This window comes from Mesoplodon densirostris, chromosome 2 (assembly GCF_025265405.1).
Source record: "Mesoplodon densirostris isolate mMesDen1 chromosome 2, mMesDen1 primary haplotype, whole genome shotgun sequence".
NCBI lineage: Eukaryota > Metazoa > Chordata > Mammalia > Artiodactyla > Ziphiidae > Mesoplodon > Mesoplodon densirostris.
The window spans coordinates 187,675,361-187,697,650 of NC_082662.1; the positions used below are offsets into that span (position 1 = coordinate 187,675,361).

The 22,290-nt window shown below is 34.3% G+C and overlaps 1 protein-coding gene across 1 annotated transcript in view; it reads left to right on the plus strand.

Moving 5' to 3' along the window:
• CFH (complement factor H) overlaps window positions 1–20,860 on the plus strand; it is a 99,957-nt gene extending 79,097 nt beyond the window's left edge. The window contains exons 16-23 of the mRNA XM_060078930.1: window positions 36–215; window positions 4,844–5,026; window positions 13,729–13,938; window positions 14,661–14,834; window positions 15,531–15,707; window positions 16,755–16,928; window positions 20,022–20,204; window positions 20,664–20,860. Coding sequence (XP_059934913.1) covers window positions 36–215; window positions 4,844–5,026; window positions 13,729–13,938; window positions 14,661–14,834; window positions 15,531–15,707; window positions 16,755–16,928; window positions 20,022–20,204; window positions 20,664–20,860 — 1,478 coding nt within the window. The remainder of the gene's footprint in view (window positions 1–35; window positions 216–4,843; window positions 5,027–13,728; window positions 13,939–14,660; window positions 14,835–15,530; window positions 15,708–16,754; window positions 16,929–20,021; window positions 20,205–20,663) is intronic.
• The last annotated feature ends 1,430 nt before the right edge of the window (window positions 20,861–22,290 follow it).

Consider the following 22,290-nt stretch of genomic DNA (forward strand, 5'->3'; position numbering starts at 1 on the left):
ATTAGTCTTTTCAAGAGAATATTTTCATTTTATAGCGACAGAGGAACTTAAGAAGTGTAAAGGGTCAAAAATATTTGCATCTGGGGGAATTCCATCAGATACAATTGAATTTGACCATAACACCAGCCAAAGTTACAAATGTCGAGGAAAATCAGAATACAAACACTCAATCTGTATAAATGGAAGATGGGATCCTAAAGTAACCTGCAAAGAAGGTAAACTCTTCTTTATAATGTTTTCAAAAATGTATTCTATTTCTTTCTAACTTGTAAAAGTAGTATCTTTGTGTCTTTCAAGGAAATTTAGTTATATATCATTACAAATAAATTTCAATCTGAAAGGTAATTTAGAAACAAACCAAAACACTGTTTCTAAATATTAATTGTATCGTGTGCATTAGTCAGCTATATGACACAACACCCAGAACTTTGGTGGCTTTAAATTAACATCTGGGCAGTAGGTGTGCTCATTAGCATGGGAAAACCATTGCTTTTGATTTCTTACATTACACATAAATATGCTTATGTCTATGCTGAACTATTATGTAGTTATTCATGTATCTATTTATGTATCAATCTATTTATTTATATTTATGTATCTATCAAGTCATCTATTTATCTGTTTGTGTATCTATAGCTATCTTAAAAAGTCTTGAATCATATTGACATCATCAATTCCAATTGAATAGTCTCATTTCAGTTTTTTACTTTCACATCTGTATCTCTCTTCTCTAACTGACGGACACCTTGACCCACTATCCTCAATATTTTTACCAATTTCTACAAGCCTATAATATATAGAAAGTAGCTTCAAACCAACATAAAAACAAGTCTACTATCTAGTGTTCAACATCTTATAGTTCTTTCTTATATGCAGTTCTCTATGTAAAAATCATACCACACTAAAGCTGTTAAAGGAGAATAAATTATTTAGAAAAACATAAATATTTGGGAATTAAACAACAAACTTCTAAACAACTGCCATGGCAATATATAATGTGCACTGTATATTATACATGGTACATTTATGATTGCTTAGTCCTTGTGAATTAACTTTTTTATAATTATAAAATATTTATTTATAGTTTTTGTAACACACCTTGTCTGCAAGTCTATATCAGCTTATTTAAATATAGTTAATTTATTTAAAACAATTTATTACTTTCATATGATAAAGGAATGCCCTACAAATTTCAAGTAATCAATGTCCTCAAAGCAAATATAAAATTAAAAGAGAACTTGCTACACAACTGCATCTTTAAGGAAACAAGTAATATTTAGAGGCAGTGAAGTACATGAGTTCTTCTATATTTTCTTCTAGAAGCTTTATAGTTTTAGTATGTATATTTAAGTATATTATCTGTCTTACATTAACATTTAAGTGTTGCATAAAATAAGAGTTGATTTTTTTATGTATGGATAGACAATTGTTTTATCAGTATGTGTGGAAAAGACTTTGAAATGAAAATCAATTGACTATGGAAGTGCTGATTTATTTCTGGACTTGCTATTCAGTCCATTTATCTATTTGTCTATCTTTATTCCAGCCAAATTGCCTTTGTATCTAGCTTTTTAATAGACTTGAAGTCTGTAAAGTCTGATATGTAGTCTCCAAGTATGTTCCTCCCACTCAAAATTGTTTTAGTTATTCTGGTCTTTACATTAACATAGAAATTTCATGGAAAGCTTATTAATTTTTATAAAATATTTGTTTGTAGATGGAAAGGGATGGTTTTATGATGATAAATAAATTAGGGAGAATTGACATCTTTACCATATTGAATATTCACATCATAAACATAGTATGTCTCTTTATTTATTTCTGCTTCTATTTTTCCAGTAATGTCTTAAGTGTAAAACACTTATAGTTCTAAAAAATTTTGAAATTATATGTGAAGTCATCTGATATGTAGTTTGCTTTTTTTGGAAGTTTCCCTTGATGAAGAATTCAATTTCAAAAGGGAGTATGCTATTCACATTTTCAATATTGTCTTTTGTCAAGGTGTGAAAGCTGTATTTTTCAAGAAATGTCTCCATTTTACCTAATTTATGGAATTGATTGATGTAAAATTCTTTCTAATAGTCACTTACCATTCTATTTTTCTTTTAATTCTACAGTATATTTGATGATATCACTTCTTTCGTTGTTGGTATTAATCGTTGTTTCCCGACTGCATTTTGATCTTCTCCCGAGAGTTTTGTTTTTCCATATTATTATTTTCAAATAACCAATTTTAACACTCTTAATTTTCTCCATTTCCTCTCTTCTCTAATTTTTAGCTTTGTTAATTTTCTCTGTTTTCTCTTTTCTATTCAACTTTATCAATTTTCTCTCTTTTGTGGACTTAATTCTCCTTCCTTATAATTTCTTGATTTTAATTTTACTCTCTCATTTCTGAAGATAGAAAATTAAAACATTGATTTAAGCCATCCTGCTTTCCAAATGTAAACCTGTAAAACTACCTTTTTCCCTTCTCAGTGCTGCTTTAGCTGTGTCTCAAAAAATTATAAATACATCCAATTTACTTTCATTTAGTTCTATGTGGAATATTTTCTAATATTCCTAGTGACTTCTTCTTTGACATGGCAGTTGTTTAGAAGTTTGTTGTTTAATTCCCAAATATTTATGTTTTTCTAAATAATTTATTCTCCATTTAAGAGCTGTATAGTGGTATAATTTTTATAGAGAGACCTGAATATATTTAATGTATACAGTTTGATGAGTATCATGGTTGTTTGCATAGATAATTTATTCTTATTGATTTCTAATCTAATTCAATTATCACAGAACACATTGTGTAATTTTTCAGTATTTTGAAATTTGTTGTTTATTGCACAGCATATTGCCTATCATTGTGGTATATCCTTTTTCATATAAAGCATATGTATAATCTAGTTGCTAGATCAGGTTAAAGTGGTTCCTAGTGTTCTAAAAATTTATCTATGTCTTAAAATGTTTTTTTCTAGGTGTTCTATCAGTCACAGTAAGAAGGCTGTCAGTATTGTTAACTAGGATTATGGATTTGTCTATTTCTTCTTTTAGCTCTGTCCATCTTTGCTTCATTTATTTGATATATTTTTAGATACATTATACATTTATGACTGCTTAGTCTTTGTGAATTAACTTTCTTATAATTATACAATATTTCTTTATAGCTGTTGAAATACACCTTGCCTGGAAATCTATATTAGCTTATTTAAATATAGTTAATTAATTTAAAACAATTGATTACTTTCATATAATAAAGGAATTCCCAACAAATTTCAAGTAATTAATGTCCTCAAATTATTCTCTCTAAAGTAAAAGCAAATATAAAATTAAAAGAAAGCTAGCTACACATCTTATTCACACATGTCAAAAATCCCTAAACTAAAAAACCCCATTTTCGGTGGTTTATTAACAGAAAATACTTTAAATTAAGTAAAATGAAAAGGAAAACAGTATACTTTGAAATCTATGGGATACAGCAAAAACAAAGATATTTGTATTTTAAAGCATGCATTACAAAACAAGGAATAAATTTAAAGTAATAGGAAGTACAATCTAGAATCTAGAAAAGAACATACACCCAAAGAACATAGAAGGAAAGAATAATTAAAATATCAATTATTATAATAAGGTAAAAAGTCATACATAGCTTATTTACAGAATATTATTTCATTTTTTAGGGAAATGTAGTGGATAGACCAACTTCTGCAAGACTTATTAAGAAGTACAGATTAATATTATTAGGGCAAAAGTGGTTAAACATCAGACACAAAAGAAAATAAATTGTTGAAAATACATTGAAAAAAGTCAAGATAGTTAAAACAGAAATAAGAAAAATATTTTGGATGAAATATAAAATACTTCTATTGATGTAGAGCAAAATAGAAAATCTGATGATATTAGTAAGCATAAATGAAGTGTATTCAGGCAAATATTTCCCTGAATTTAATACAAAATATTAAACAATTGAAAGGATTTACAAGACTTTCCAGTATATACTTGCATATGGCTTCTAATGAAATAAAAATGCAGTATGGCAGGAGAAAACAAAATCAAGGCGTCACAAAGAGGTCCAAAACCTTCATGCAGAGTCTTCCTTCAGTTGAGCAGGACAGGCTTTGTCTTCAAATTATGAACTGCCAATATATATCTGAGGTATCTCAATTTTATGGAACTCAGACACAGTTTACAGGGGTGTCTTTTATACCCTGCTGGTCACGTAACTAAAGCCAGGTTGCCTAATCCGTTAAACCAGGTGTTTTTCATTAATCTGTATATCTCTTAACAGCACAGGAAAGCTAGTAAATTGTACCTCCAGAAGAGTTCTGAACCGTAAACAGTATACTATAAATCCTAGTGAATATATCTAATTCTTACCTTGGCCAAGACTTTGCATCAAATTAATCGATCATTAACTAAGTGTAATTTTTCCTCTGGCTAATCTCCTTCCACTGGGAGAAAATCTTGTGAGGCTTTTAAGCTGATTCCAATACATCTGATCACCAATATCTGTAAAAAAAATACCCTGATATCAGTTTTTACTTAGTGCCTGTATTTGAGTGAGCAATTCACTTAGAACATCCTAAAGGTTAGAAGTAATTAAAATCGATTTTACATAAATTATGCAAGATTGACCACAGAAAGAACAGAAGGAAGAACCTGCAAGGAAGACCATGACACTGTAAACCAAGTGTGAATATATTAAAGTGCTAAACAAGCTTAAGAGTGTAATTGAGTCTAATATTGTTTAATCATTTATGATATATTATTGGAGCTTTCTATTTATTGAAAATTATTCCTTTAATATTTTTAACTTATGGTTTTTAATCAAGAAATCTAATTTTAATATTTTCAGAAGCACAAATACAATCATGCCCACCCCCACCTCAGATTCCCAATAGTCGAGATATGACAACTACAGTGACATATCAGGATGGAGAAAAAATATCTATTCTCTGTCAAGAAAATTATCTAATTGAAGATGCAGAAGAACTTGTGTGCAAGGATGGGAGATGGCAGTCAATCCCACGCTGTATTGGTCAGTAGTGCATAACTTGCTTTATAATATTCTTTTAAATAAGATTAATGCTCCTCTAAGCTTTGTATGGGTCAGCAAGGTCAAGGTCTCTCTATTCCACTTTATCTTGAAATGGTAAATCACAATTAAGTATATAAATTAATGAACACTCTTTCACTTCTAGTGAGAAGTAAAAACAGACAAAATCTTTGGCCTAATATGTAAATACCAGGCAAAATGTATGTTTATGCATATTTTATTCCTAATGATCAAAAGGACAAGAATGAAGGGGCAGTTGGGCTGCCCAGCCTGGGAGTCACAGACTTGCAAGATAATCCCCCCGCATGTCTGACGTAGAAGTCCAGTGTAGCTGGTATACAGGAAAGCCAGAGGGCTGTAGGAAACAGAGACTCTGTTCTTAAAAGGCACACAAAAATTCTCACTTCCTCCATGTCCCAGTGCAGAGGCAGTAATTAGAAAGAAGTCTGGGTTCGACTGACTCGCTGATCTTTGTGAACCTCCCAGAGAGGCAGGAGGCAACTAGGGACATAGATGCTGGTGTCAGCCATTATAAGAGACAAGTGCCACTTTGGAGTTCTCCCTATAGCTTAGTAGCACCAGAAGCTTACCAACCCATGACAGCACCAACCCCAGGCCCCACAGCTCCTACAATAGGACCTGGCCCTGTTCCTGGGTGGGACAGCACCAGCCCAGGTACCCTTGAGCACTGCAGCCAGCTGCCCCAGGACTTGGTCCTGCTCACCAGTGGCTGACAGCCTCTGCATGAGGCAGAGTCTGGTAGCCAACCTGCTGGGGGGCCAACCCCACCTACCTGTACACACAGAGTAATTGGCCTTGCTACAACAGATGGGAACCCTTATAGCATATAGATCTGGTGTATAGAGCCTATAGAGGGGAGCATGCTGCTGGGTCCCATAGACGTTTCCTACATAAGGTCATTCCTCCAAGATCAGGAACATGCCTCACACATATGAATAAACACAGAGTATTAGGCAAAATGTGGAGACAGAGAAATACATTCTAAATGAAGGAGCAAGACAAAATCTCAGAAAAAACTCTAAACAAAGTGAAGATAAGCAGTATGCCCAATAGAGTTTAAGGTAATGACCATGAAAATGCTCAATGAACTCTGGAGAAGAATGGATGAAAACAGTGAGAATTTTAAGAAAAAGGTAGAAAATATAAGGAAGAACTAAACAGAACTGAAGAATACAGCAGCTGAAATGAAAAATTACACCAGAGGTAGTCAACAGCAGATTAGGGGATTCAGAAGAATGGATCAGTGATCTGCAAGACAGGGTAGTGGAAACCACCCAAACAGCACAGGAAAGAGAGAAAAAGAATTTTTAAAAAATGAGGATAGCTTAAGGGACATCTGCAACAAAATCAAGTATAGTAATATTCTCATTATAGGGATCCCAAATAAAGAGAGACAGAGAGAAACAGAGAACGTATTTGAAGAAATAATAACTGAAACATTCAAACAAGACATAAACAGACCTACAGGTCTGGAAATCAGAAACTCCCAAACAACTTTTACCCAAAGAGGACCACACCAAGACACATTATCATTTAAATGGCAAAAAATAAAAATAAAGAGCGAATCTTAAAAGTAGTAAGAGAAAAGCCATTAGGTACATACAAGAGGATTCCTCTAAGACAATTAGCAGATTTTTCTGCAGAAACTTTGCATGCCACAAGGGAGTGGCACAACATATACAAAGTGACGAAAGGAAAAATCTTACAACCAAGATGACTGTATCCAGCAAGGCTATCAAAGGATGGATCAACAGTTTTACAGATAAGCAAATGATAAAAGAGTTCAGTAGCACTAAAATGACTTTACAAGAAATGCTAAAGGGACTTTCTAAGAGGAAAAGTAAAGACCACAATTAGAAATAAGAAAATTACAAAAGAAAAAAATCTTAATGGTAAAAGCAAACATACAGTAAAGGTAGAAGGTGCTAGTCAGAAGGTTAAAAGACAAAAATAGTAAAATCCTCTGTATCCACAATAAGTAGTTAATATAGAAACACAAAACAAAAGGATGTAAAATATGAAGTGGGGAATAGAAATGCAGGGTTGTTACAATGTGTATGAACTTAAGAGACTATCAACTTATAACCACATATGAATATAGGTTGTTATATATGAATCTAATAGTAACAACAAAACAAAAAATCTATAATAGATCCACACACACAAAAGACAGTAATCCGAACATAACACTAAATATAGTCATTAAATCACAAAGGAAGAGAGAACAGAAGAAAGAACAAAAAAGAATTACAAACACAACAAAAAACAATTAACAAAATGGCAATAGGTACTTACCTATCTATAATTACTTTAAATATAAATGAACCAAAATGCTCCAATCAAAAGACATAGAGTGGCTGAACTGATTTTAAGAAAAACAAAACAAAAAGATGCATATATATGCTGCCTATAATCACTCACTTAAGATCTAAAGATACACTCAGACTGAAAGTGAGAGAATGGAAAAAAGCATTTCATGAAAATAGAAATAAACACAAATCTGGGGTAACAAAATTTATATCAGACAAAATAGACTTTAAAACAGAGACTGAAACAAGCGACAAAGACGACATTATATAGTGAGAAAGGGACCAATCCAACAAGATTATGCAACAATTTTAAATATATATGCACCCAAAATAGAAGCACCTAAGTACATAAAGAAAATACTAACAAACACATACAGAGAAATACACAGTAACAAAACAATAGTAGAGGACTTTAACTTCCCACTTACATTAAAGGACAGGTCATCCAGACAGAAAATCAAGTTTAAATCCAGTGAAGAAACATTGGACTTAAACTATAGGACAGACGGACTTACTAAACATATATAGAACATTCCATCCCAAACCATCAGATACACGTTCTTTTCAAGTGCACATGGAACATTCTCCAGGATAGATTACATCTTGGCCACAAAAGAAAGTCAAGAACATTGAAATCATAGCCAGCATCTTTTCTGACCACGAATGTATGAGACTAGACTTCAACTACAGGAAAAAAAAAAACCCAAACTGCCAAAAGTGCAAACAGTTAGAGTTTAAACAATATGCTACAAAACAACCAAGGGGTCACTGAAGAAATCAAAGAGGATATTAAGAAAATTACTTGGAGACAAATGAAAATGGAAAAACAATGGTCCAACATCTATGGGACTCAGCAAAAGCAATTCTAAGAGGGATGTTTATAGTGATACAGGCCTACCTTAAGAATGAAGAAATATCCCAAGTAAGTAATCTAACCTTAGACCTGAAGAAACTGGAAAATGAAGAGTAAACAGAACCCAAAGTTAGTAGAAGGAAAGAAATAATAAATACAGAGGAGAAATGAATTAAATAGAGACTTAAAAAAATAGAAAATATCAATGAGACAAGAGCTAGTCATTTGAAAAGATAAACACAATTGATAAACCTTTAGAAAGACTCATCAAGAAAAAGAGATGAGGGTCTGACTCAATAAAATCAGAAATGAAAGAGGAGAAGCTAAACTGATACTACAGAAATATAAAGAACCATAAGAGATTACTATGAACAATTACACACCAATAAAATGCACAACCAAGAAGAAACTGATAAATTCCATGTAATGAACAATTTCTCAAATATAAATCAAGAGAAATATAGAAAATATGAACAAACTGATTACCAATATTAAAATGGAATCAGTAATTTTAAAACCCAAGAAACAAAGATCCAGGACCAGACAGATTCACAGGTGAATTCTACCATTTACAAAAGAGTTAACACCTATTCTTCTCAAAATATTCCAAAAAAAATGAAGAGGAAGAACACTTCTGAACTTATTCTGCAAGTTCAGCATCACCCTGAGGCCAAAAAAAAAGACGGTGCAGAAAAAGAAAATTACAGGCCAATATCACTGATGAACTTATGTGTAAAAATCTTCAATCAAAATTAGCAAACCAAATTCAACAATATGTTAAAAGGATCATACACCATGATCAAGTGGGACTTTTCAGAGGGATTCAAATATGTTTCAATATCTGCAAATCAATGTGATATACATCAACAAATTGAAGAATAAAAATTTGATTATCTCAATAGATGCAGAAAAAGCCCTTTACAAAATTTAATATCTATTTATGTTAAATCTCTCAATGAAGTGGGTAGAGGTGAAACATACCTAAACATAATAAAGGCCATATATGACAAACGTCCAACCAATGTCATACTCAATGGTGAAAAGCTGAAAGCATTTCCTCTAAACCAGGAACAAGACAAGGATGCCCACTTTCTCCACTTTTACTCAACATAGTATTGGAATTCCTAGACCCAGCAATCAAAAAAGAAAAGAAATAAAAGGAATTCAAATTGGAAACGAAGAAGTAAAACTATCACTATCTATAGATAACATGGTACTATACATAGAAAAACACCACCAAAAACTATTAGAACTAATAAATGAATTCATTAAAGTTGCAGCATATAAAATTAATATACAGAAATATGTTGCATTTCTATGCCCGAACAGCAAAGTTTTAGAGGGAGAAATCAAGAAAGCAATCCCATTTACAATTGTATCAAAAAGAATAAAATAGCTAAGAATAAATCTAACCAAGGAGGTAAAAGACTTGTACTCTGAAAACTATAAGAAATTGATGAAATAAATTGAAGATGACAACACAAATGGAAAGATATAATGTTCATGAATTGGAAGAATTTATATTGTTAAAATGACCATGCTACTGAAAGCAATCTACAGATTCAATGCAATCCTTATTAAATTGCCAATGGCATTTTTTACAGAATTAGAACAATTTTTATTTTTTTTAATTTGTAAGGAAACACAAAAGACCACAAATAGCCAAAGAAATCTTGGGAAAGAAAAATGGAGCTGGAGGAATCAGGCTCCCTGACTTCAGACAATACTACAAAGCTAGAATAATCAAAATAAAATGGCATTGGCCCAAAAACAGACACATAGATCTAGGGAACAGATTAGAGAGCCCAGTAATATACCCACATTTATATGGTCAATTAATCTATGACAAAGGAGGCAAGAACATCATGGGGAAATGATTGCCTCTGTAAATGGTGTTGGGGAAACAGGAAATTTACATGCAAAAGAAGCAAGCTGGACTACTTTCTCACACAATATACAAAAATAAAATGAAAATGAATTAAAGACTTAATTGTAACTCTTGAATCCATAAAACTTCTAGAAGAAGAAAAAGGCAGTATGCTCTTTGACATCAGTTTTAGCAATATTTTGGGTTTTTGGGGTATTTTTGAATATGTCTCCTCAGGCAAGGGAAACAAAAGCAAAAATAAGCAAACGGGACTACATAAAATGAGAAAGCTTTTCCACAGTAAAGAAAACGATCAATAAAATGAAAAAGGCAGCCTACTGAATGTGAGAAGATATTTGCAAAGGATATATCCATTAAGGGGTTAATATTCAAACTATACAAAGAATTAATGCAACCAACATCAGAAAAACAAAAAACTAGAAAATGGGCAAAAGACCTGAATAGGCATTTTTTCCAAAGAAGACATACAGATGGCCAACAGACCCATGAAGAGAGGATCAACATCATTAAAAGTCAGGCAAATGCATGTCACAACCACAGTGAAATGTCCCTTCACACTTGTCTTAATGGCTGTCATCAAAAAGACAATATCCAGTGTTGGCAAGGATGTGGAGAAAAGGAAATCTTTGTGCACTGTTGGTGTGATTGTAGATTGGTGAAGCCACTATGGAAAACAGTATGGAGTTTCCTTAAAAAACTAAAAATAGAACTGCCATATGATCTGGCAATTCCACTTCTGGGTATTTATTCAAAGGAACCAGAAACATTTGAAAAGATATATGCACTCCAATGTTCATTGCAACATTACTTACAAGAGCCAAGGTTTGGAATCAACCTAAGTGTCCATTGATAGAGGAATGGATTAAGAAGATGTTTTATATATACACACAAAATGAACTATTACTGAGCCATAAAAATTACACATTTCCATTTGCAACAACATGGATGGATCTAGGGTGTATTATGGTTAAGTAAAATAAGTCAGATAGAAAAAGACAAATGCCATACGGTCTCACATATACGTAGGCTCTAAAGAAGCCAGGGGGATGTGTATTCAGCATAAGAAATATGGTCAATGATATTATAGTAACTTTGTATAGGGACAGATTGCTATTAGACATCCTGCTGGTCATTTCATATATATGTAAAAGTCAAATCATTAAGTAGTAGACCTGAAACTAGCACAATATTTTTTAAATTTATTTTTTCACACCTTTATTGGAGTATAAATGCTTTACAATGTTGTGCTAGTTTCTACCATACAACAAAGTGAATCAGCCACATGTATACACACATTCCCATATCCCCTCCCTCCCAAGCCTTCCTCCCATCCTCCCTATCCTACCGCTCTAAGTTGTCACAAAACACCGAACTGATCTCCCTGTGCTATACAGCAGCTTCCCACTAGCTATCTATTTTACATTTGGTAGTGTAGATATGTCAATGCTACTCTCTCACTTCATCTCAACCTCCCCCCACCCCCATGCTCTCAAGTCCATTCTCTACTTGTGCGTCCTTGTTCCTGCCCTGCCACTAGGTTCATCAGTACCACTTCTTTAAATTCCACATATATACGTTAATATACGGTATTTGTTTTTCTCTTTCTGACTTACTTCACCCTGTATGACAGATTCTAGGGCCATCCACCTCACTACAAATAATTCAATTTCGTTCTTCTTATGGCTGAGTAATATTCCATTGTATATATGTGTCACATCTTCTTTATCCATTTATCTGTTGATAGATATTTAGGTTGGTTCCGTGTCCTGGCTTTTGTAGATAGTGCTGCAATGAACATTGTGGTAAACGTATCTCTTCGAATTATGGTTTTCTCAGGGTATATATTAATATTCCCTGGGGTCTGAAGTTCTCCGTTATCCAGAGTTTTGGACTCAGAGCTCCCACCACAGGGGCTCAGGCCCGACCTCTGGCCTGGGAACCAAGATGCTGCAAGCCATGTGGTAAGGCAAAAAAAAAAAAAAAAAAAAAAAGATAAAAGAAAGAAGCTGTACAATAACAAAGACTAAAAAACAAAATAAAATTAGAAAGATAAAAACTATATTAGGTAAAATAAAAATATAATTGAAACAACTGCAATAAAGTAAAACAAAACTACAACAGAAAAAAAAGGGGGGAGGGGGCGGGGCACAAGCCAAAAGGAGCTGAACAATAACAAAGTATAAAGAATAAAGTAAAATTAGAAAAGTAAAAGATTTATTAGAAAAAATAAAAATATAAATGAATTAACAACAAGGTAAAACAGAACCCCAATCTAAAACAGGAAAAAAGAAAAAAAGAACAAAAAAGAAAGGAAGAAAAAAACAAAAAGAAAAAACCTTGGCTATGGGGGGTAGGTGTTTAGACAGAGATGGAACTTAGGCAGGGGCGGGGTTTAAGGTGGAGTGGGACCTATGCAGGGAGGCTGACATTTGAGCATGAGGCTGAGCCTAGGCCAAGGACCCACGCAGCCAGAAAAGGCCTTGGGGTTGGAGTCTAGGCAGGGCATCATTCAAGTGGAAGCAGAGAGACAGCAAATCTAAAGGGCTGCCTATGTAGTGTGGAATTCCAGAGTTTGGAAGTAAGGCCCTGGTTGAGGGTGTGTGGGTGGGATACAGGCCCAGCGTGGTTGGAGTGGGTCTCAGAGGGGGTCTCCAATTATAGAGGTAGGGCCCTTGATGGGGTGTAGGAGTGGGGCTTGGGCTCTGAGCCTCAGGAGGGAGGCTCCAAGGGCAATGGATTAGGCCCGGGAGCTCAACAGGCTCCTCAGTGTCTAAGTGGACAGGGAAAGTGCTGGCTGCCTTCCCTTCCATTCCTCTGTGTCCTCCCCACATCTCCCCCAGGGTCTCCCCCATTCCTGCTGGACCCCTGACTGTTGGTGGGTCTGGCTGGGTATCAGAACTCCTCCTCTCCCCCAGCCGCCCCTCAGGGGTGCCAGTCCCAGAGGTCCAGGCTTTACTTTTGCTCCCTGTTCCCACCCTCCCACTCGCTCAGGACCTCCACAGCTGGAGGGGGCCTAGGTTCCCAGAGGATCAGGCCCGGGATCTCAGTAGCCTGCTGGAGGCCCAAGAGAGCAGGAGAAAGCTGGCCACGCTCACTTTTGATCCTCTGCCCTCCCAATGGTTCCCTAATTTCCCCCTTTGGGCAAGGGATCCCTTCCCCACCCCCAGCCACCACTCAGGGGTGCCAGTCCCATCCCACCTCCACTTCTCCTCCCCCCTCACTCCCCCCATGACCCACCTTCTACCTGGTTGCTGGGGGTTCCTCCTGTCCCCTTAGGTGTCCGTGGTCCCCCACTGGTGCCTGGTAGGTGCCCTAATTGTACGGAGACATGAATTCCACGTCCTCCTAGTCCACCATATTGACTCCTCTCCCTAACGTACTATTTATTATACATCAAATATATTTCAATAAAGATAAATTTAAAAAAAGGATGAAGGGGCATACTGAACAAGTGGATAGTAGCATAGTGTTTATGGAGACAAATACCTTGCAAGTTTCAAATATTTTTCAGCTTTAAAATTCTTTAACTTGTTCAAATTATTCTTATTTTAATGTATTTTTAATTTAAACATTATACTTATACTTTACCCTTTGATCTCTGTTCTTCATGTAGAAAAAGTTCCATGTTCTCAACCACCTCAAATAGACCATGGAACGATTAACTCATCAAGCTCTGCAGAAGAAAGGAGAGAAACATTTGAACCCAAGCTTTATGCGCACGGCACGAAGTTAAGTTATATCTGTGAAGATGGTTTCAGGATATCTGAAGAAAATGTGATAACATGCCACATGGGAAAGTGGAGTTCTCCACCTCATTGTGTAGGTGAGGACAGCATGCAAACCAAAATTCTATTTTCAGTACCATTCTTTACTAATCAATTATCATCAAAGTCATGGAACAGAATCCTTTAGCTTCCTAAATATATCAATTATTTATATATGTATAGGTCATTTATGTATTAATATGTAATTTATATTTGTATACATTTAATCGATTTTTGTATAGTCATTTTCTGTTAATTTCATCGGTTCAGTATAGAATCACTTTTAAATCTGGCACTTTCTTTTGTATTAACACTGTATGTGTAAAAAAAGTAAACCTACCTATTCATATAGTTAAACCTTTTTATATTCCTACTTATTCATATAAGTTGCAGTGTATGCGTTGCCACCAAGTTTTTTCATAAAACACTTATGTTCTTCCTACAATGTCCCTTTTAATGTCTTACAATATATAGTACTTTTCTTAAGATGATGAAGTCTCAGTGTGTTTTCTTTTATTAATCATAATTGCTTAGAGACACACTGATAGTCTCATTCATAAATATTGGTATTTTTAGTTTCAAGTTCTTGTTCAAGTGGACAAATGGAAACACACCAGAATGGTGATTTTTGGATGCATTTGTGCATTTCTCTGCAATGTGATGGAAGTTCCTATATAATCATTTATTATTTTCAAGTAAAACTACCAAATATGGCAAGCAGTACATCAAATTAAATTTCAGAGTTAGTGAAACATGAAATCGTTCTTTAACTTATTCCTAGGGCTTCCTTGTGGACGTCCACCTTTGATTCAGAAGGGTGTTGTATCTAATGAAAAAAGCAGTTACCAAGATGGAGAAGAAGTTACTTACGACTGTGATGAAGGTTTTGGGATCGATGGACCTGCATCTATAAGATGTTTGGGAGGAAAATGGTCCCTTCCACCGGAATGCATAAGTATAGTATATTTCATTTTATTCTAAGGCTGAAAAATATCTTTAATTCAGGACATAAATGGCACAAGTATGAAACTAAGCTGTAATTCTAGAATTAAACAAGGTGTCTTTGGAAAGTTCTGGATCCTGGTAGAGAATTAATAACCCTAGTAATAATAAAAGTTTGATTCATGAACTAAATTATCTCACTATCACATCACCTTGTGTACACTTTGGACATCCTCTGATACACATTCTCAGACTTCTGGTCTCTGTTCCTATAACACAGCTGGCCCCTGCTCATCAGTCTTATCAGCACTCAATTTACTGTTAATTTATCAATTATTTCTTTACAATATACAATTTTCTAAGATATTTGACATAATTCAAGGGAACAGATTTTGACAGAAGCAAAAGAAAGAAACACATCCATAATGTAGGTGACCTGTGATGGGGAAAAATAATTTAAATGTGAGAAGTATGGTCTCAAGCATCAAAGGCATCCCTGTCTCTTTGAATATCACCATTCCCATGTTATAGTTTTGATAAATATAGACACATTCAATGTAACTAAGTCAAGACTTCTAACATTTTATGTTGTAAGAGAAATATTGTACAGTATTCATTTGTTTGATATGTATATATCTATTATTCTTGAATATAATTATTGGCCACTATTATTTTTAAAGATGTACTAAAAAAATACTTTTTTTTTCAGGCACAGACTGTTTGAACGTACCCAGCTTTAATGATGCTGTACTCATAGACCAGGAGAAGCAATCGTATAGGTCAGGAGAACAGGTGGCTTTTAAATGTCTACCATATTATCAGTTGGATGGAGCCAATACTATACAGTGTATTAAGAGCAAATGGATAGGAAGGCCAGCATGCAGAGGTACTTTGGTAAAATTTAAAACTTTATTTATTAAAGTATCTTAAGTAACATAATACAGAAAATGCCTCTACCATCATAAAATGGACACAGATTATTTTCAGGCCAAGTCAAAGAAGGTTTATGCCTGAACATAAAAAGGGATGGAATTGTGTACTCAGTGCTCAGTCTTGTAGCCCAATAATTCTCAAAGCACAGCCCCTGACACAGCATATTAGCATATTCTGGAAGATTATTAGACATGCAAGCACAGATTCACAGGCTCACTCACACCTGTTGTATCAAAAACCCTGTGGATGGAACCCTGAAACTGTTTTAAAGATTCCCAAGGGATTCTATGCACATTTCAGTTTAGGAACCATAGCCACAGCGTATTGTACTTTACATCCACCTGAATCTCACTGATGAATTACACATTACTCGTTGTATACTGAAGCATTTGCAAAAGTATATTATTAAAGAACATTTTAATAAATACATACATTTATTTTTCTGTTAGTTTTCCAGATCTTTGTTTGGATCGTTTAATTAATCATCTTCTTCTTTCAACTATGGTATTCTTCAAAGTGTGCTAACTCTTGATCAAGTCTTTAAAGAAGTACCTAATGTGTTTATTTTTCTAAGGGCCTAAAGTTACAGTTCATAAACAGGATAACTATAAACCGAATCCTGATGTCAAATGATCTTTTCTTATGATTTTCTTATGGTTTATAAATTCATTTTGAATTTATATAATTTATAACACTTATTTTACTAAACTCAGAAAGAGATGTCCAGAAAAGCTTTCATTTTCACTGGCCTAAAAACTGTATCAATCTTCTAGTGAAGGATGGGGGAGAGATTTAAGATACAGAAGCTTAATTTGTACTAAAAATATTGCTTTATCTCCTTCTCCTCAAACTTACATGTGAATTTATTAAAATTAGCAGTCTTTCATGGCAGATTAACTCTTGATTTTAAATGACCATGGAATATATGTGACACCGCACTTGTTAGCTTGCTGTTCATAATGATCATTATATTAGAGATACAATATTTCTTTCTATCTAGATGTTTCCTGCGTGAATCCACCCAAAGTGGAAAATGCTATTATACAAAAAGAGAGGTCTAGATATGAAAATGGTGAGAGAGTACATTACGAATGCATCAGGCCTTATGACCTTTTTGGGGAGGTAGATGTGATATGTTTAAATGGAACTTGGACAAAAACACCTCAGTGCAAAGGTAGAGTATCTTACACAGCCACCCCCACCCTAATTTTAAAGAATATATTAGGGACTAAATATGTTGATATAAATGTATAATATAAGTAGTTCTTATGGAATTTTTTTTCATGCAAATAAAATGAAGGTGCTTAAAATCCAGTTCTTTTGTGGACTGAATAATTAATCTGATATATTTATTGTTTGAAAGAGTTGACCAGATTTGAACAGTTGGAATCTTCTAACATTTCTTATCTCAAATATTAAGATGTTCAGTTACTTCCTGGTGAATAAATGTGTTAACGATACCATAAGTACATTTGACAGCCCAAGAAATTCCACTTTGAGACATGGAATATAGGCAGCCAGGGCCTGATCACAGAATGTGACTTATATTTGGGCATCTTCCACATATGGATGATATTTAAAGGTATGTTACTAGCTGAACTCATTCAGGGAATTAGTGTACATAAAAAAAAAGGAAGTCTGAGAACTTGGTCCAGGGACACTTCAGTGTTTAGAGTTCAGGAAGTAAGGGAATCCAAACCAAGAAATATATTAGCCACTTCTAGTTTTTCAAGTTAACTTTTTTCTGGTATGTATTTTTTGCAGTCTTCCACTTGAACATGTTTTCATGTTTAGAGTGATTTTTCTTGTAGACGGCATATAGATGAATCTTGTTTATGTGTCCACCCTGCCATTTTCAGTCTTTCCACTGATATATTAAGGCTATTTACATTGAAAATATCTATTAACATAATAGGTACAATGTCAGCAATTTTATTATTTGTTTTGTGTGTGTTTCCTCAGTTTCGCATCCCCATTTCCTTTTCTTGTCTTCCCTGTGGATTTTTGAACATTATAAATAACTTAATTTTTATACATCTGCATTGCTGTGGAGTATATGTCTTGGCATGTTTTTATTAGCAGTTGCTCGAAGTATTAAGATACACATAAGCGGCTTATCACTCCCTACTTGTATTGACATTTTACCATTTCAGGTGAAATGTGGAAACCTTACTTCCATTTAGATTCTTTTTATATCCCCACTTTTAACATAAATGTCTTTAGTATTCTCTCTATATACATTGAGCAACATATCAAGTGACATTATTTTACACAAAATTTAACCAAATTATTAGGGAAAAGATATTCCTATTATATTTACCCTTATTTTTAAAAATCAATTCCATTATTTTTTCTTCCTTCCTAAAGTCTCAATCCCTTTTCTAGTTTCCTTTATATTTGAAGAATTTCTTTAGCAATTCTTTAGGTATAGGTTTGCTAGAGACAAATTCTCTCAGTTTTCCTTTGTCTGGGAACATCTTTCTTTCTCCCCTTAATCCTAAGATATATTTCAGTCGATATAGAATTTGGGGTTGACAACTCTTTTCTTCAAACACTGAAAAAATGATGTTACTTCTTTCTGGTTCTATGGTCATGGATGAAAATCCTACCAGTTTTTGAATCCTTTTTCCATATAAGTATTGCATAATATCTATCTAACTCTTTTGAGATTTTTTTCTTTCTTTAATTTCCAGCAATTTGATTTTGATGTATCTTGACATTAATTTCTTTGGGTTTATCCTGTTTGGAATTCACTCAGCTGTTTTATTATGTAGATTTGTGCCTTATGCCCTAATTCAGAAATTTTCATCCATTATTTTTACATTTTTTTACATCTCATCCCCTTTCTTTTCATTTTCTGGGTCTCCAATCTTTTGCTATTTTCCCGTGGGTTCCTGAATCTCTGTCCATTTTCTTTTCAGTCTATTTTCAAAGTTAGTCTATAGTCAAGTTTATTTATCCTTCTGCCATCTGCAATGTATTATTGAGCCCATCCAGTGTTTTTTTTTTTTTTTTTTTTTTTTACCTTATATTACTCTATTTTCCAGTTCTATCAATTTGGTTGGATTTTTAAAAGCCATTGTCCAATAATTTCAATATGTATGTCATCTCAGTGTTTTCTTCTTTTGATTGTTTTTTCTCTTTTGAGGTTTTCCTCATCCTTGGTATGATGAGTGATGATCTACTGTATTCTGGATATTTTGGGTATTATGTTTTGAGATTAAGGACATTATTGGAATCTTTTATTTATCAGACCTCCCCTACTGCCATGCAGCGTGCAAGTCCAGGGTTCCCACCTGGTCTCCACTGACTCCTGGAGAAAGGGGAGAATTGTCTTGTTCCCTCACCATGTGGGTGGAAGTCTGGACTCCTCACTTGGCCCCTGCTGATCAAGGCGGGGAAGGGTTGGTCTTACGTTCTATGGCACATTTCTAGAGAAAGTCAGGATTGTAGAAACTGTTTCTGTCTTACTATGCTGATCCTTTCCTTGGAGTTTACTTAAAGACACCAAGTGCTTCTTGGGACTGATTTGTTTTGTTTTTTTTCTTTCTGAACTTGTTATCATTTCTGGGTTGCAGTCTCTATGGTCCATACAAGATACAAAGAAGGGAAAAGGAAAACCCAAACAAGTCTCTGGAGTGTAATTCCTTGAATCCCAATGTCTCTAACCACATATCTTCTCTACATCTTTCATAGTCTCCTGAATTAGTTTATTATAATATGCTCAGGATTTTTAGTTAGCAGAAAGAATACAGAGCAGATACAATAGGCAGAAATATTTCTACCTCATCTTGTCCAGAAAAGGAAGACAGCATTCCCTCTCCCACTACTGAAATCTGTAATTCTTTGACTTTTATAAAAGCAGCTGATGGGGTTGATGTTCGTTTTGTAATAAAAATGAAAATCAATAAAAATGACTAGAGATTCAATACACACTGCTGTATGTTGAATACAAGGATAATGTTTTTTATCTTAGCTATCCATCTGTCCAGCATATATTCACTAAGAAAACATGTGTTAATACCAGAACACTGCAAAGCAGACATATTTATTAATGTATTCAGTGTACTTTCATGTGGGGTAAAAGTAGGGACTTTAAAATGTGCCTTTTCGTTTAAGTGCTTCAAGTTTCTTCAATAAATCATTTCTGTCATCAGAAATCAAAAGGCTGATTGTTACATATTGGGCTATATTTTTTCCTTTTATTTTAAACTGTGGGGTTTCTTTTTTTTTTCTCTTTCAATAAATCAAACAACATATTTTTTAGACTCTCAAGGAAAATGTGGGCCTCCCCCACCCATAGACAACGGAGACACTACCTCATTCCCGGCACGAGTATATCCTCCAGGATCGACTGTTGAGTACCAATGCCAGGCCTACTATGAACTTCAGGGAAACAGAAACATAGTATGTCAGAATGGAGAGTGGTCAGAACCACCAAAGTGTTTAGGTAAATATTTCAATCTTCTTGTGGATCCTGGGAAAATCGGTACATTGAATATGATGTTTAGCTGTTTATAATAGAATTTTCATGGATTAACTACCAGCCTTTCTGTTGCATGCTTGACTATCACATAATCATATGTGTGGAAATAAAGTTTGAAAATTTCCTGTTCAAGCAACAGTAGCAACAAAAGATTCCTTAATGAAAGCTCTTCATATGATAATTGACATTATGAATCTTTGATTATAACATTTAATTATTACACTAAAAATACTACCTCATTCTTACAACATTAACTGTTTAAAATGATGGAAACTACATACTGGATTTTCAATGAGTTGGTTTGTAAAAGGTTTTGAGAAGGAATTTTTGGACCAGAGCAAGAGATTCTACTTGAAAGCCTGAAATTCTGTGAAAAATATTTGTATACTACTTAATGGTTTGTGTTTATTTTTTTAACTTCAGATGCATGTGTAATTCCAGAAGAAATGATGAAAAAACATAACATACAATTAAAATGGAGACGTGATAAAAAACTTTATTCTAAAACAGATGACACTATTGAATTTACGTGTAAACGTGGATATTATCCAAGGACACCTGACTATACATTTCGAACAACCTGTCAGGAGGGAAAACTGGCATATCCTACTTGTGGATGAAACTGTGGTTAAAGTGCAGTTGTAAAACTGAAATATGTACATGTATTCAGAATTTTTAATTATTATTCCAGTTCTCAGTTTCTTTTTATCAAGTATTGTTTATCTCATCTTTATTCATAAATCAGCTTCATGTTAAACATTATAGGGATGATGTAATTATAATCTTGGAGACCAACTAATCACTTCTTAAAAGCACCTCATTAAAACTTGCCAAACCAAAATGCTACGTGTCCTGTTGATAAAACATCTACAGCAAGAAATTAGATGCAATCACTTCAGTACCTCCTTTCATCCATCAATTTCCTAACTTTCTAAGGATTTCTCCATAACTTCTTAGGTTTCCTAAGATTCTGTTTCAGAAGAAATGGGAAGAAATACTTGTCTCCATTTTCAAAATAACATCACTTCGCAAACATGTAAAATGCAAACTATGTAATACCTATATTAATAATTACATGTAAGTAGTTATTTCTTACTTTTGCTCATCCGTCAATAGATAAATATACCAAAAAATAATGAAATACATGATCTTTTAGAAGACGCCATCTAACACACATAATAATTCACATAAAGAGGAATTAGAGGACTTCCCTGGTGGCACAGTGGTTAAGAATCTGCCTGCCAATGCACGGAACATGGATTCAAGCCCTGGTCCAGGAAGATCCCACATGCCGTGGAGCAACTAAGCCTGTGTACCACAACTACTGAGCCTGCGCTCTAGGGTCCACCAACCACAACTACTGAGCCCTTGTGCCACAACTACTGAAGCCCGTAAGCCTAGAGCCCATGCTTCGCAACAAAAAAAGCCACCACCATGAGAAGCCAGCACACCGCAACGAAGAGCAGTTCCCGTTCGCCTCAACTACAGAAAGCCCACGCACAGCAAAAAAGACCAAACACAGTCAAAAATAATAAATAAATTTATCTTAAAATACTACACTAAAATCAATAAAAATAACAATATATCTTAAAAAGATGAATTAGAATCAAATTGGTTGCATAACTATCATAACATGACATATAAGTGATTTAAAATATCCGACATCAAGTATAAACACACATACACATATAAACACACTATGCCTTGAACACTGAGTACGTTTTTGTAGAACAAATATTGGCAAGAAGTACAATAGAATACTTAGAATAACTATAGTTGAATTTAGAGACAATAGGGGTAAAACATGGTGTTTAAATCCTTTTTACTTACCTCTGTTGTAAAATTTTCATTGTATATCACCTTTGAACCATAACATGTTATTTTATTTTATTTATTTATTTTTTTTTTGCGGTATGCGGGCCTCTCACTGTTGTGGCCTCCCCCGTTGCGGAGCACAGGCTCCGGACGCGCAGGCTCAGCGGCCATGGCTCACGGGCCCAGCCGCTCCGCGGCATATGGGATCCTCCCAGACCGGGGCACGAACCCGTAT